This window comes from Argentina silus (assembly GCF_951799395.1).
Source record: "Argentina silus genome assembly, chromosome: 1".
NCBI classification, from domain to species: Eukaryota; Metazoa; Chordata; class Actinopteri; order Argentiniformes; family Argentinidae; genus Argentina; species Argentina silus.
The window spans coordinates 23,182,503-23,197,935 of NC_139655.1; the positions used below are offsets into that span (position 1 = coordinate 23,182,503).

Genomic DNA, 15,433 nt, shown 5'->3' on the forward strand with positions numbered 1-15,433 from the left:
GCTAGTGCCAACACGTGGAATATCAATGCACACACAGAGCATTTACACAGGCCTGCACCACACACGTCTATAGCACAAGAAAGGGTGCACATTCAAAAGCATGCATCGCCCCACAATGAGCAATGTGATCATAAAAAAACAAATTGAGGATGTGCTGTCATTACGTATCAGCTTTTAAGCAACTACAACACAAACTTCTAAACTGACTGACACTCAAGATTCTTAACAATGCAATAGACATATTTACAGGAATTAAATTCAATTTTTTCTTTTCTTTTTTTTAAACATCAGTCACTTCAATGCCAGTTAAATAGAAAAAGTCCATAACTGAATCACTGAGGGGGGGAGTTTACAATGATATTACTCACAAAATCAATTTTCCATGAATGTCTATTTCACTGCCTTATTTACAATAAAAACAAGATATTGTACCCATCATAATCAAAAAAAGGGAGGAGAGAGAAAACAATTAATCCATAACATTCTCAATAGGAGTCTGTCTGTATTTTGGCTGCCACACTGCGGTGTTTTCTGGCAGGGCTGGTCTGGTAGTTACTAGTTGGTATGGTGGTAGTATTATGGTCTTTCTGTGCTCAGATCTTCTCCTGGATGAAGGGGTGCTGCAAGGCCTGATTGATGGTGATGCGCTTGGCTGGGTCCAGCATCAGTGTAGAGTCCAGCAGGTCTTTGAGGTTCATCATCTTCTTCTTCTGTTCCTCTGGCAGCCGCTGGCCCCCCACCATGTCTGTCAGCAGGTCCTTGGTGGGGTTAATGGTGTTCATGACAGTCACCTTTTCCTGTAGGAGGGTGGGAGGGAGGGGAGGAGGGAGGCAAGAGAGAGATTGCTGTGAGAAAGGTGAACCTTCTCAACTATTAAAAGTCTTTATGTACATTTTGAAAGCCAGCAAGAAATTCATGATTACTAGCCAAAGTCAAGAGCTTGTGTTCTGCACTCAACATTACTCATCATTGGATTGTTTTCTAAAAGCAAGAAAAGTCAAAATATAGCGTAAGAAGGAGCCACAAACCCTTTCCGTCACTTTGTCGACTTCAATGTACAGGAAATTCAAGTTCTGATCGAAGTGCTGGTCTTTGAACAGGCCTTTCCGGATCATCTGGGAACAGAGAAACAAAACATTGCATCATTCACATCCCCTCCTTTAAAACTACAGGCACCAACAATGCCCATTTTTCTAAGGAAAATATAACTTTAGTAGAGGCTAATACCAGCCAGGTTCTCTGCTGTGGACACCACAGAGTAAGTTATATCAAAATGTTGTTAACAATTCTATGGTAGACAGTGTACCTTGTTAGGCATCTTGCCCTTGAGGTCCATGGCCAGTTTCACCATGTGGTTGTTGGAGGAGCCGGGGAAGAGGATCTTTCCGGTGTAGAGCTCGTAGAGCGTACAGCCCACCGACCACATGTCGATACCATAGTCATATGGCTTCCCGATGACTGTGACAGACAGAAACAAGACACGTAAAATGAGTTAGATCCAAGCAGAGGCAACGATTGAGAGAATATTGATGTTTATAGTTGACAAAGCTTACTGATCTCTGGAGCTCTGTAGAACCTGCTGACTAGGTACGGGGTGATGTCGTTGTCAGCCACATGCGACGCAGAGCCAAAATCACAGAGTTTCAGGATGGTCTTAGACTCATTCACCTGGTGGGGAAAAGACGAGGCATAGCCAGTTGGTTAGTCAGGACCGTCCGAGTAGTTTTGGTCGGAACACTAATGTGATATACATATGTTAGGCATCTTACCAGGATGTTGTCAGGCTTGATGTCGGCATGGAGGATGTTGCATCGTTTCAGAAGCTTGAGGGCCAGGAAGAGCTGCTGACTGTAGGAGCGCACCGCCTTGATGTGAAGACCAACATCTTTACCATACTTCTTCAGCACCTCTCTCAAGTTCATGCTAGGTAGGGGATACAAGAGAACAGGTTAGGACAGTGGGATAGATGACATGACAAACATCACTCTGATAATGCTACTGAGGACATAATGGAGTGCTAATGCAGTCTCTCTGTAATACAGTGCAGTGTGTATTCTCTCAGTACCTCAGAGGCTCAAACACCAGACACAGATGCTGCTTGTGGTAGAAGTGTCTGAACAGACGCAAGCAGTGGAACTTGTCGTCAGGGTCGGCGTCGTTCAACTTCTTGAGGAACTCCAGCTCCTTCAGCCCTGTTTTCTGCCTGCAGAGAAAAAAACAAGACAATTGTAGACCATAATAATCCACTAAAACTTGAATAATTTTTTAAAAGAAAGCACCTTCAAGGTAAATTTTAAAAATGTCATGGATGAGATTGCTGCTGCCAGGACTCACATGAGCTCGTTGTTGCGGATGATTTTGACTGCCACCTCCTGGCCGGCCCGGGCGGTGTCCCTGGCCCTGATCACGTTGCTGAACACTCCCTGGCCCGTGTAGCCGTACACATCATATCGCTTATCCAGGGTCTCCCCAATGTTCACCCCTGCACCATGGAACACACAGGGAGGAGGTGAAGAACCAGTTTAATTAGAAGTGAGATTCTTCAACACCTTACAGAGTGAATGAGATAATTCAGACTACCTGATACTGGATTACAATAAAAATTCCATAGACTCTGATTTGCAATAAGACATATTTATATAAAAACATAGAGGGTTTTAACCTTTGTGATTGTGTAATTGTTAGGGAACACTTACGGTAGTAACCCTCAGCATCTGTCCAGTTGTCCCTGAGGTTGGGATTCTCCTTGAAGTCCTTCCCCACACCTGCTGCTCTCATCCTGGCACTCTGAAGAGACAACAACCAGACATGAGGGGGCAGCAACACTGACACAAAGCCTAGAAGCACGAGATCAACATGATGCACTAGGTCCAGGCATGCATACATGTTTACATCAGAAACAAGAATGGCATAAAAATTATAGGCATAAACACAGTCAAGGACCTGTTCCTCCAAGACTTACATCAAAGTCTGCCGCAAACATGTCGTCTGATTCTGTAAACATATCAGGGGCCGAGGGCTTCTTTGGGTTGGCTCCTGATGAAAATGGGGGAGAAACAACATACGGTAAGTATTCATTAAATGTGTCACATTTGCGAAAACATTCTGTAGTGATCAAAACATGCATAACATGATTAGGGCTGGATTAAGGCTAACAAATCAACCCAGGTTTTTGCATTTTGCAACATTGCATTTCAATGTCAGTTGCACACGTACAGTAACCGCTTTGCACTGTCAGCTTTCTCCCAGGCCTTATACAAGACAATGGTGGCAAGCATGGGAGAAGAGAGAGAGTGCCATTGTGCTGTATCCCCTGTCAATGCCAGCACACCTTATAAGAGAGGGGCCCTGGAGTAAGAGAGTGGATGTCCACATCTAGTTTAAAGAACTCATCTGAAAGGTCAGATTAATACAAATATTTACACAACAAAAAAGCAGAGGCAATACGCTATGAAAGTCCATCAATTCAGAATGTAAACAGAACTGGAGACACTAGTCACTTTTGGAGACAGGTCGGACTGGTAGATAATGAACGATAAATATCTGGTATAACTATTTCACCCCAGAATTTAGTTCACCATTCACCAGTAGATTCTTGTCTACGATCCATCTATGATTTGTCCCTGCCACCGTCCTTACCATCCTTTTCCTGGGCGATGAGGTTGTGCTTGGCTTTGATGCTGGCCTCGAAGGTGTTGAGGTTCTCCCTCTCATACTCCTTGACGTCTGCAGCCACACGCTCCAGGATGTCGTCTGGCGAGGGCGAGCGGCTGCGCGTGCTGCTCTGGGGACTGCTGGGCTCAGACGCCATAAACGAACTACTGTCCTCGTTCCCACCCTTGTATTTCTGCACAGGGAGAGGTGGGATTGGTTGATTACATTTATTTATTTGATCATCTAAAAATATATATTTAAACTATGATCATGCAGAGGGAGATGTGATCAAAACAACAATCTGGGAAAAAAGGAGTTTGAGTATACTAGGCCGGCTTCAATAATGTGAGAGTAGAGTTTGAGGTCAGTAAATCAGCAGTTTTTTGTCAGTTACCTAATATCAAATTTGAGGCATGGTAGAAGTGAACTGACCTGGACGATAGCCAGGCGCTGCTGACGGCGTTGCTCGATGAGAGCCTCTTCATCCACCTCCTCGCCGTCAAAGTCCTCCAATCTGCACACAAATGTGAAGAATTTAGACCTAGCTAGACCTCAACATTGTACATTTATTTCATAATGTAGCTCATCATAGGCAGCAGGGTGCTGTAGTATCTGTCTACTCACACTTCCTCCCCTGAGGACTCCCTCTCCACCTTCATGCCCTCTGATAGGCTGCCCTTGAACTTGTCCTCATCGCGGCTGCGCCTCCTCCTCCTGTCTCGGTCCCGGGACATGGAGCGCCGACCGTACTGTCTGAGCCTGCCGTACCTGTCCCTCTCTGGCGACCTGCCACACACAACACAGGGGTACAAATCTTACACACTGAATGATCAATCGACAGGGCGGTAGTAATTCATAGAGTAGAGGTGGGTTTACAATGTCAAGCACTTTGAGACTCAATGAAACCCTCTATACACGTTATTTTTAAGTTAAGTGCAATATTTCAGTTTTGGAGTGTTTGACATCACCCATGGCTCTTCATACACCATCCATACAGTGTCTGGGAGCTCCTCTCACCTGCGTCTCAGCGGAGATCTACTCCGTCGCCGCGGCGACCTTCGTCTCAAGGGTGAGCGGCTCATCCTGCGGCGGGGGGCTCTCGGGCTGGTCTCTCGTGACCTCTCTCTGCCTGGCCCCGCCTCTGGCCTGGGACGCTTCCTGTAGGAGAGACACACACAGCTGAGCAAAACACTTGACATTACAGTAGATTACAGTACATTATGACATCACATTCTAAAGTAAGAGACACAACCTTCTTCTTAGGGAATGTGGCAATATGTTATAAGGCTTACAGGACATGCCCATGTCTATATGGAAAACATAACTGCTAACCAAACATGAAACAAGCTGTGAAATGCATAATAATGCTACAATAATCAATCTTCTGACTCCGTGGGAATCTATGGCCACGTGCCATTGAAAACGCTAAAATGCTACATTTTGGTGTCTGCATTTATTGACTTGGCAATCGTGCATGTTGAATAACTGACTGTCAGATTTCATAACACAGCCGTTGTACGGGACAGTGAAAGCAGGGGGACACTTATATGGCTGGCCAGTAACTTACCTCAGTGGTGATGAGTCCTGTCTATCCATGTCCCTCCGCCTGGCGTCTGGGGAGCGACTGCGGCCTCTCCTGGCTGGGGACCTGGCTCTGGGAGGAGAGGTGCTCTGTTTGGAGGCCCTATCTGAGGCAGTGGAGGCTGCGGGCTGGTGGGGGTCTCTGGAGCGGGGGGAAGCGCTGCGCCTCCTCAGGGGGCTGTGCCCTGCTCGTCTGTGGGGGGACCGGTTCTCTTTCCCGGACGAAGCGTCCTTAGATGGGGACTTAGTGGGTCTCTTGTCCCTCTCTGTTTCTGCCGACCGCCCTGGACGCTCCCGTGACCGACTCCTCCGTCCTGGGGCGCCGCGCTCTAGATTTGGCCTCTCGTCAGGCTGAGGCGAGGAGCGTTTGTCAGGACGGCCGGCCCTCTGCTCTGCTCTCCTGTTGGAGGGAGAAGGGGACTTCCTGGTTCTGTCTTTGGACCTATCCCCGCTCTTGGAGCGTTTCCTGTCTTTTGATTTGCTTCGGCCACGGCCACGCTCTTTGACAGTGGCGTCTTTGCTGCTTTTGGTCGTTTTGTCAGACTTGGACTCCTTGCCTGTCTTGTCCCTGGACTTGCTCCGACTGTGGCGCTTGGAACTTGATTTGCTGGCTTCTGTGGAGTCCCTTCTAGCTTTACCACTCCTTCCTCCTCTAGGTGAAACAGGTTTACCCATGCTGCCCCTTTGGCGCTGCTCCCCATTGCGGACTCTCCCCTCTCCATCCTCCTCGGAGCCAGAGTTATAACCCTGTAAAATCAAGCCCATGCCTGACTGCACCTTGCCCTCCATCAGCTGGCTATCCAGCTCAGCTTTGATCATGGCCCTCTGTTTCTCTAAGTCCTCCAGCAAGGCCTTGTCGTCCAGGCTAGGGATCCCAATAGCGGGGGAGGAGGTGTCCGTTTTTCTGTGACTGGAGCTGTTGATGCCGTGACCAGATGGAGAGGAGCCATCCTTGCGTTTGTGTTTCTTGTGTTTGTGTCGATGTTTGCGTTTGCGCTCCTTGTCCTTGTCCTCCTCAGAGGCATGCTTGTGTTTTTTGTGCTTGCTCCGGTGTTTGTGTTTCTTCCTCTTGTGTTTGCTGCCACTGCTGTGATGTTTGGACCCCTCTTCAATCTTCTCTCCATTGGTCTCAGCTTCCTCCTCTCCACCCTCTTCATCCTCCTCCTCTTCCTCAGACATGTCACCACTCTCTTCATCGTTCCCACTTTTCTCTTGACTTTCCAAATCCTGTTTCCTGTTCGGGAAAAAAATGTAATGTTCAGGGACATGTCTGGGAGGTCATAGGAAACAAAACAAACACGTATCTAATGGATACACTTCTTGAAAGTTGCAGCTGTTGCTAAAAAGTAAAGATTTAGGAATTGTATTCTCGTCCCTCAGGTGGAGCACCTAACAGGTGCATCTGTCTGCCTTGTAACCAAACGTTACCGCTTGCCAAACTCTCAGGCTCAGAATAACATCAACAAGCGGAGCTTAACGATAAGCGGTGGCTAGCTAGATAACTTTTTTGTAATTTGATATAGAAATTGGCTATAACTGGTGCTATAAACATAATTTACAGCGCAAGCAAAGACAAATTGCCAAGTTATCCAACAAAACAAAGCTTTCTTTGTAGCTACTAGCAACAGCTACATAGCTATTTATTTTTGCTCCCCTACTTGACCGCCAAGACGAATTAGCTAGCTGGCTAACATGGTTAGCTAACTAGCTAGCCTATCTACAATGGATTGTTGCTTGCTAACTAGCTAGCTAGCTAGCTGGAATGCCAAATCGTATGTTTTGAAATGATCATATATTCCTTATATTATCGTCTGTAGAAAATAACACCGTATTCGTATCATGAGGTTAGCAAACACTTTTGTACACTCTGTGCTTGAGTCAAGAGCTAGCTCGCTAACGTTGGCTAGTCCTCTCGCTAGCTGATACTGAATTAGCGCTGAATTAAACCGTGATATATTGAAGATAAAGACTAATTCACGACATAATTGAAACAGGTAAATATACAATTATTTGCATGACTGTCTAATCTCCAAAATTATCTTACACGTGTTCGTTCCCATTATTCATTCTTCTAGACGCGATATCCATCTCTACGTCGGCCATTTTCCTCGACCGGAAAATCTCTTCTTCCAGTGTGTACACAATGTACACGCACAACACCAATCAACTGTAATTCTGCCCTCTACAGTTTTGGCGACTGAGTTGAATTTTACTTTTGTCCACTAGAGGACGATGTTGGTTCAGGAAAATAGACAAAGGCTGTGTTCCAAAATGCGTTCTTGCACTCCATAGACCGTATACCAAGTTCAGAATACCCTCTAGATAGAGTGCAAGAATGCATTTTGGAAGACAGCGAAAGATGAATGACAGCGGCAATGAGGAGGTTTCTCTCACTCTGTTAAACCGTTGTCTGTCTCTACTTTCTTTTTAAATGTCTCTCCTGTCTCTCATCTAAAAATATAAAATATCCCCCTATAATGAAACTTACATCAGCCTGTCAACCGTCATCTGAGTGTCAAAAAGCAGAACTAGTTACCCCTAGTTCAGCCTTTATTCAAGTCTAACAATATACTTGCAACTCTGGAAGACGACTCACACTGACACAAACTTTACAAAATAAGTTTGAGAGCACAATTTTCTTCCATGTCATTTCGCGTTGGCCTACTTCAAAACAGTTAAGAATTGATGGTCAGTTCTTTTGCACTCTTTCCGGATCATAATAGATAAACCACCTTGAGTTCCAGTCCATACATATTTTATATGTAGGAACTGTGTATTATAGTGATGCTTCCCAAGGATAGGCGGAGTATACATCCCAGCCTGTAACCAGTGCTTCTTCTTCTTGTTGCACATTCAAATGATGTTCAATGAGTAGAGCATTTTACATTTACATTTTAGACATTGAGCACCCCCCATGGTGTCTGACAGGGCCCTCCAAACTCTCATTAAATCAGTGCCTTAGCCCCAACACCCCAGCCCGCCACAACACACTCCCCGACACCCCCATTCTACCCCCCCCAGCACCCCAAGCTTCTTTCACCCTATCAATGGATTTGTTGGACATTCTCATTTACAGATTCAACCACACTTGAGAGTCTCTGAGTGCAAATTAAGAGGAGTGCATTGTTTCAATGTGTTTACATAGGCAGAAGTCCAACAGTAAAAAGGAACTTTGTGAAGTGAAGTTCAAATCAAATAAAAGTTTATTTATCATGTGCACAGGATACAACTGTTACATACAATGAAATGCTTAGTTCGAGCTACCTCTCAACAGTGTAGTGAAGTACAAGAATAGGGGTACAATAAAAATAGAATAATAACAATACAGTACACAATATACTATCAGTAGTAAAAACAGTCAAACAATAGGTGTAGTCTTGGATGGAAATATACAGATAAATAGTATAAATATAATATTGCAGCAATGATGAACATGGGGTGTGAGTATGTGCATGTATGTATGTGTGTGTGTGTGTGTGTGTGTGTGTTTGTATGTGTGTGTAAATGGTGTGCAAGTGTCTCTAGTGATGCTGAGCAGCTGGGGATATCAGTTCAAAAGTCTTATAGCTTGGAGGTAGAAGCTGTCACAGAACCTGTTGGTCCGAGACCAGATGATCAGGTAATGTTTGCCAGACGGTACCGGAGAGAACAGGGTGTGACTCGGATGGCTGCGGTCTTTGATGATCTTCCAGGCCTTCCTCAGACACCTCCTGGAGTAGATGTCATTTGCTGTTTTCACCACCCTCTGAAGAGCCCTTCGGTCATGGGTGGTGCAGCTACTAGGCAGTGATGGTGCACCTATAGAAATTGGTGAGGATCTGAGGGTCCATGCCAAATGGAAGAACAGGCATTGGAGCTCTGTCTTGATCCCTGTGCCGATGTGGTGGGACCAGTAATGTGTACACCAAGGAAGTTAAAGCTACTGACGCTCTCCACTTAAGCCCCATCGTCGTGGGTGAACAGGGAGTACAGGAGGGGACTGAGCACACAGCCCTGGGGGGCCTCCGTGTTGAAAGTCAGTGTGGAGGAGGTATTGCCATTTTTAAGTTGGCACACTATATTAAACACCTCATAGATATGGCATTGCCTGGTGCTATAAATCACATTTTAACTAAGAATCATGTAAGAAATGCACATCAATTTCAGTGGTAATGCTACAGTACAACTGTTAGAGTGGATGGAGAAAGACCTTTGCAGACCAAGGAAAGCACAAATACAGACCAAGGACAGCACCACCTACGCTGCACAGGGTCCTGTCGTAACTATGGCAACTAGTATAACCAAGTTAAGATGGTAAAACTCACTCCTTTTCGATAGCGTAGCTGGTTTACATCGGGTATTTGAGGAGAAGGTCACGTGTGTTGTCACTGTTTACTGCAACAATCTGACGTCTGTTTCACTAGACTACTGTCTGAACGCACACTCATCGGATTTGGTCTCTTGGAAATTCAGTTTGAACAGTTAGTATTCCAAAACATATTTGAAAAACAAAACAGATTTAAGTATTAAGGTCTTCAATGTGAACAAAGCTTAACAGACCAGATCCTTTCTCTCGTGGAACCTGATTGAGCAAATAATCAGCAGGGTGGTGCTACTTGTAATTATGTTGTGTCATGTGTCATATGTGTCATATTGTGACATTATGCTTTGGTGAAGTAGCTTTCTCCGAAATACATCAGCAAATAAAACATTTTTGAAGGGATCAAGTTGCTGTCCAGAAGGTCTTTTCTTTATACAGGCCAAGGACACTTTTATAAAGGCTTTTGTAAAGCAAGTTGATAGACAGCAGTCTTCACCAACAGCTATAGTTTATATTCAAACACTGCTTGATAGAACACATGAACTTTAGCCTGTAAGAATGTGTCACTAAAGGCAGTAGCTTGTGAGAATATACTGTATGTCTGCACAGTTTTGTCTGAAGCTGTAAATTGTGTTATTTTGGAGGAACTGTTGAATGGTTCTGTACTGCAGTGCTTTCATGAAAGCCTCTTACGGAGGGGTAACATTGCAATAATGTCATACATACGTAACATGGCAGATGGGAGATGCACTAAGGGCAAATGTCTTATATATAGATAAAGCAGCAAAGCACACAGGACTTGGCCCTGCAGCAACATAGCTTTTGAGGATCTCACTCTTCCCTTTCTATTAATATCCAGTCTATATTTCCCTCCTTCTGCTTAACTACAGCATTTGTAACAAAATACAAATATTTTGGTTGGTTGTCTCAACTCATATAGCCTGATTGCTTCCCTCCATTATACATCCCTAGGCAACACCTCACAGCCAAGTCAAAAGATTCCGCCTTTTCCTTGGAAGAGGGGCTGTGGGTTGTAACTTACTGCCATCTCCGGTCTTCCTCTGAGCAGCATGTCTCTGATTTATACCGTAAATGTGCAGGCTGCAGGTCTCACCAGAGATTAAAGTGTCGGACGTACAGACATTAGATATTCCATTAGTGGAGGCCCCTGTCCCATAGTGCCCACTAAATCACAGGCATGGCGTATGGCTGTACCGTAGGAGGAGTCTGGCTCTGGATCTGTAGACTGCCAGACAGTTGACTGTAGGATTTACAGTAAAGCTGAGATTACTACAACAACTACTTCGATGTGGTCCACATTGAATAGGATTCGTCCTATTGTGTCTATGAGTTTGCCCTTGCTCCTTGTGCATTACAGTGGTTCATTGTGGATACATTTTTATATCCTTTGCCATAACATGTACGTGCAATTCAGAGCCTGTACAGTATGTCAATGAACACATGCATGACTGTCAGTAGGGAGAAAAATGTCAGCTGGCCTTCTTTTCTTTAATGAATTTTTTTTCGTGCAAGTAATAACTCCTCTGCAGCCTGTCTTGATAATGAAGTGAATTTTCCTCCACCTACAGGTCACATGACCCATACCGCAAACCCACGAGATCTCCCAGTACAGGCCAGGACATGAAACAGCCAATACCTGACACAGCTACACCAGACCTAGGATGAATTTATGTAAAGTATTTAAGTAATTTTGAATACTTTACATGCACTTGATATAGCTTTCTCGGTGCAATGGAACCATTGCAATAATCATTCAAAGTGCAAACCTTGCCCAGCCGATGCACCAAACAAGCTAAATCAACCACACCTCAAACACTTTTTCGACCCAGGTCAGAGCCACAAAGTATCTCTTTATTCCACTATGGTCCATGTAGTATAAAAAAAAATCTGTTTTTGCTGTTCAAGAGAAGCAGTGGTCACTGTTCAGAGAACAAGTGAAGCAGTATGTCACAATAGCCTACCGATCAGAACTGTGTCTTTGGAAGTTTGGTTTGTCATTGAGATGAATTACAGTGAGCAGACGTCAGGTCTCCTTCCAGCTCGGGGGACCTTTACTCTCTGGGCTTCAGCAGAGACACAATAACGACAAGCCCATAAAACATGGACTCCAGCAGATGCTCCTGATGGCGACCGCAGTCCATTACTGGGTCAGTGAAAAACACTCAGGCCTTTTTGCGAGCGCACCATTGTCTCAGTGTGTAGACGGGTCCAGAGTTATGGCTCCAGATGACTTCCTCCTGGTACAGGGCCGTAGAGGTAGATAGTCCAGGCCCACGACGCCTTTCATTGAGCCTGGGGAACGCCTGTCTCCATCCACGCAGATGTTCTTTGTTCCCTGGCAGATGCCTCCCTCCATCTTCCATCCTTTTGTCTTTTCCCTCTTGTCTTTGCTCCCCTTCTTTCCAGTTTAGTTTTATGGGCCTTTCGGTGTTTGGTTTGCTGCAAGTGGAGGGGTCGGGAGAGGAGTTGCAGGGAGAAGTGGAGCGCTTTTGAGAGCACGCCCCAAGCATATGGCCTTGTCGGAGGTTGGGATTTATGTTTGCACCAGGAGAGCAGACTGGCTGAGATTCATGTGACATCCCGGTGTGTTGGTATCTTCAAGGAGAAGAGAATAACTTTGAGAAAAGGGGTCATTTCTGTATGTATACAGAAATGTATACAGTCATTTTAATGTCAAAACTGCTAGACTTTAGTCATATGAACATGCATTGGCTCCAATGGAATGCACAATGGTGCAAACACACAAAGTCCCGGATGAGCCCCCAGATAGCAACACCTGCATCGTTGTGGAAGAATTACAACATGCTTAAAGTAACTGTCACACCTGAGACAAAGAGAAATACAGTTTAATTAAAAGAGGGAAGAGCAGCAAATCCATCCATCATTTATACTATTTGAGAATGCTGGCCATATTATTTACTTTACAATGACATTTCACCCTCTACATTGAAACATCAGCTCAAACCTGACAAAGACTGCTAGTTACTTAGGAAAAGGAGACGACTCCACTCTGACCAATTCCATTGATGCAAGATAGAAAGAGAGAAAGATATAACAGATATATACTGTATATAGAAAGGTAGATAGATAGATAGATAGATAGATAGATAGATAGATAGATAGATAGATAGTGCACACAGATCCAAGCTGTGTATGTGCAAGTCTGTAGGTGAGCCAATGTTTGACTGGAGGCATCTCAGAGTCAGTTCACACCCACACTGTCCCATAATTCTCCTGGGTGTGGCCATTTTTAATACACCAGCTGTGGTTGAAGGATTAAAGACCAGGAGCTGCAGACGTCTTTGTGTTCCTCCCTTTCACTGTATAATGTATGGGTGTGGATTGTTATAGGTGTTGTAAACAAAGGCCTAAACTGTATAGAGGCTAGGTCCTGCCAGCTACTGCAATCAAAGTACTACATCATTTAGAGCAGTGTTACATATTATTGTTATACTTAGGAATTACTGGACTCTTCCTGAAACAAGAAAGAGTCCAAAGAAAAGCCAATAAGACTTTACAATTTGAAAGCACAGAGTGGTACAGTCGTTGTACATCGTTCTTTCTTACTTCACACGGCAGGGTATGCCATGACCGCACCTTTGGTGTGACTTAACAAATCAGGCATGTGACTAGGACTCTCAAATGTTGTTTCAAGGGGCTTTGGCAAGGGATCATATAATCCCCCCATCCTACCCCCTCTTTGGTGGTGGAGCAACCATTCATCTCTCCTTCCATGCACAAAATCCCAAACTTAAACTCATTCACCCCCTCTCCAAACACATAGGCATACATGCATGTACGCATGTACGCACGTACGCACGACACACACACACACACACACACACACACACACACACACACACACACACACACACACACACACACACACACACACACACACACACACACACACTTTCTCCCCAATAGAGGTTTGGCACTGGGTCTGTTGTAATGGGAGACAAATGTGCTTTGAATATGAACATTGTGCTGTTTTGATGAGTGGTGGAATGTCTTTTTCCATTTGATGTTTTCTTTTTCAAAGGAATTACACCAAAATGAGGCAGTGAGCAGAATTTGCTGACACTGTTGATGCGGCTCAACCACAGAGGAAGGCCTTGCTCCAAACAGAGTGATCCCATTATTCTCTAGAAAATGAGGGGGAAGTTCCTTGGGACAATGATGTCTTGGAGCACATAGGCCTCAAGTCTAATACAATTTGAGATAGACTGACTGTATTACTAGAAACGTGTGGCTTTGCATGAATACAGAAAAACTGTGGACATTTTAAAACTGCAAATAACAGTTGGCCTACTCAGCAACCAACCCTATCACACGCCAATGTAATTCAACATGATAATCAAGGCAGCTTTACTTCCACTGTGCGTCACAGCTATTTTCAATCCTCTAACATCCCTAACCCTAACCCTAACCCTAACCCTAACCCTAACCCTGATGTCAATATTCTTCTGGGGTTATGGCTCATATGAAAAGCTATGTGAAAATTACAATGCAGCAGTGAGGCTAAAGGTTGGAAACCAGGTGTGTAACCAACCCTTACTCTCCATCAGCTAATGGATATTTGCTGGCAAATCTATTATGCCACCTGAGCTTCCATCAAACTGTCCACCAATCGCGTACCATAACTATGCAGACAACACTCAATTATACATAGCTCTCTCATCGAGTGACTAGGTGACTATAGACTCACTGTGTCTGTGCATTGACCCAATCAATGACTGGATGTGCCAAAATTTCCTCCAACTAAACAAAGACAAAACTGAGATAATTGTCTTTGGTGCTAAAGAAGAAAGGCTGAAAGTTCATGCTCATCTTGATTCCCTTTCTTTGAAGTCTAAAAACCAAGTCAGAAATCTGGGTGTTATTAGTGACTCAGATCTAAATTTTAACACCCACACCAAGTCTATAACAAAATCGGCCTATTATCATCTTAAAAAAATATGAAGAATTAGGGGATACATGTCCAAACAAGACCTAGAAAAACTAATTCACACTTTCATTTCCAGTAGGTTAGACTACTGTAATAGTCTTTTCTCAGGCCTTCCCAAAAAGCACTTAGGCTGCTACAGCTCATTCAGAATGCTGCTGCTAGAGTTCTAACAAGGACCAAGAAAGCTGAACATATCACACCAGTTTTCAGGTCTCTGCATTGGCTACCAGTGTGTTATAGAATTGACTTCAAAATAATATTACTTGTCACTTAATGGTTAGGGCCAAAATACATCTCTGACTTGCTTCCACACGATGAACCCTCAAGACTTCTTAGGACATCAGGGACCAGTCTACTAACTGTTCCTAGGATTAAAACAAAACATGGTGAAGCAGCATTCAGTTATTATGCTACACATAGCTGGAATAAACTTCCGGAAGATCTTAGATCAGCCCTAACTCTGGCCACTTTAAAAAATGGGCTAAAAACCTTTATGTTCGCCTTTGCCTTTAATTTAAACTAAATTGCTACTAATAATTGCACTATGATTCTAAAATGCACTCTGACTTTTATTCTTTTTTTATGTCTTTTATTCTTTTTTTATGTCTTTTATGCTTTTTTATTTTTTATGCTTTTTCCTTATTAACTATTTTATGTAAAGCACTTTGAATTGTCTCTGTGTATGAAATGTGCTATATAAATAAACTTGCCATGCCACTAAACCTAAAACAAACATGTAAGGCTGATAATAAACTAATAAATAAATAAATAATAATCTATACATTATTATTTCTTATGATAAAGGAGTATCTCTCTGAAATAACACTGTGTTTTTCAGTTTATGGGACACAAAACCTTCATGGTTCACAATAGATGTACTGTAGACTTTGTGTGTTCCATAGTTGCAGCTTCTGCATTCTTTAACTGGA

General features: G+C 43.9%; 1 protein-coding gene across 1 annotated transcript; it reads right to left on the bottom strand.

Moving 5' to 3' along the window:
- Positions 1-424: 424 nt before the first annotated feature.
- On the bottom strand, positions 425-7,340 carry prpf4bb (pre-mRNA processing factor 4Bb). Its single transcript, XM_083680314.1, has 15 exons — positions 7,280-7,340; positions 5,222-6,469; positions 4,672-4,812; positions 4,279-4,440; positions 4,087-4,168; positions 3,640-3,847; positions 2,963-3,036; positions 2,697-2,787; positions 2,335-2,482; positions 2,066-2,203; positions 1,770-1,923; positions 1,554-1,668; positions 1,307-1,458; positions 1,029-1,115; positions 425-797 (listed from the first exon to the last, which is right to left on the bottom strand). Exons 1-15 carry the CDS (start codon positions 7,336-7,338, stop codon positions 594-596), a joined length of 3,063 nt encoding a protein of 1,020 aa, XP_083536440.1. The 5' UTR covers positions 7,339-7,340; the 3' UTR covers positions 425-593.
- Positions 7,341-15,433: the final 8,093 nt, after the last annotated feature.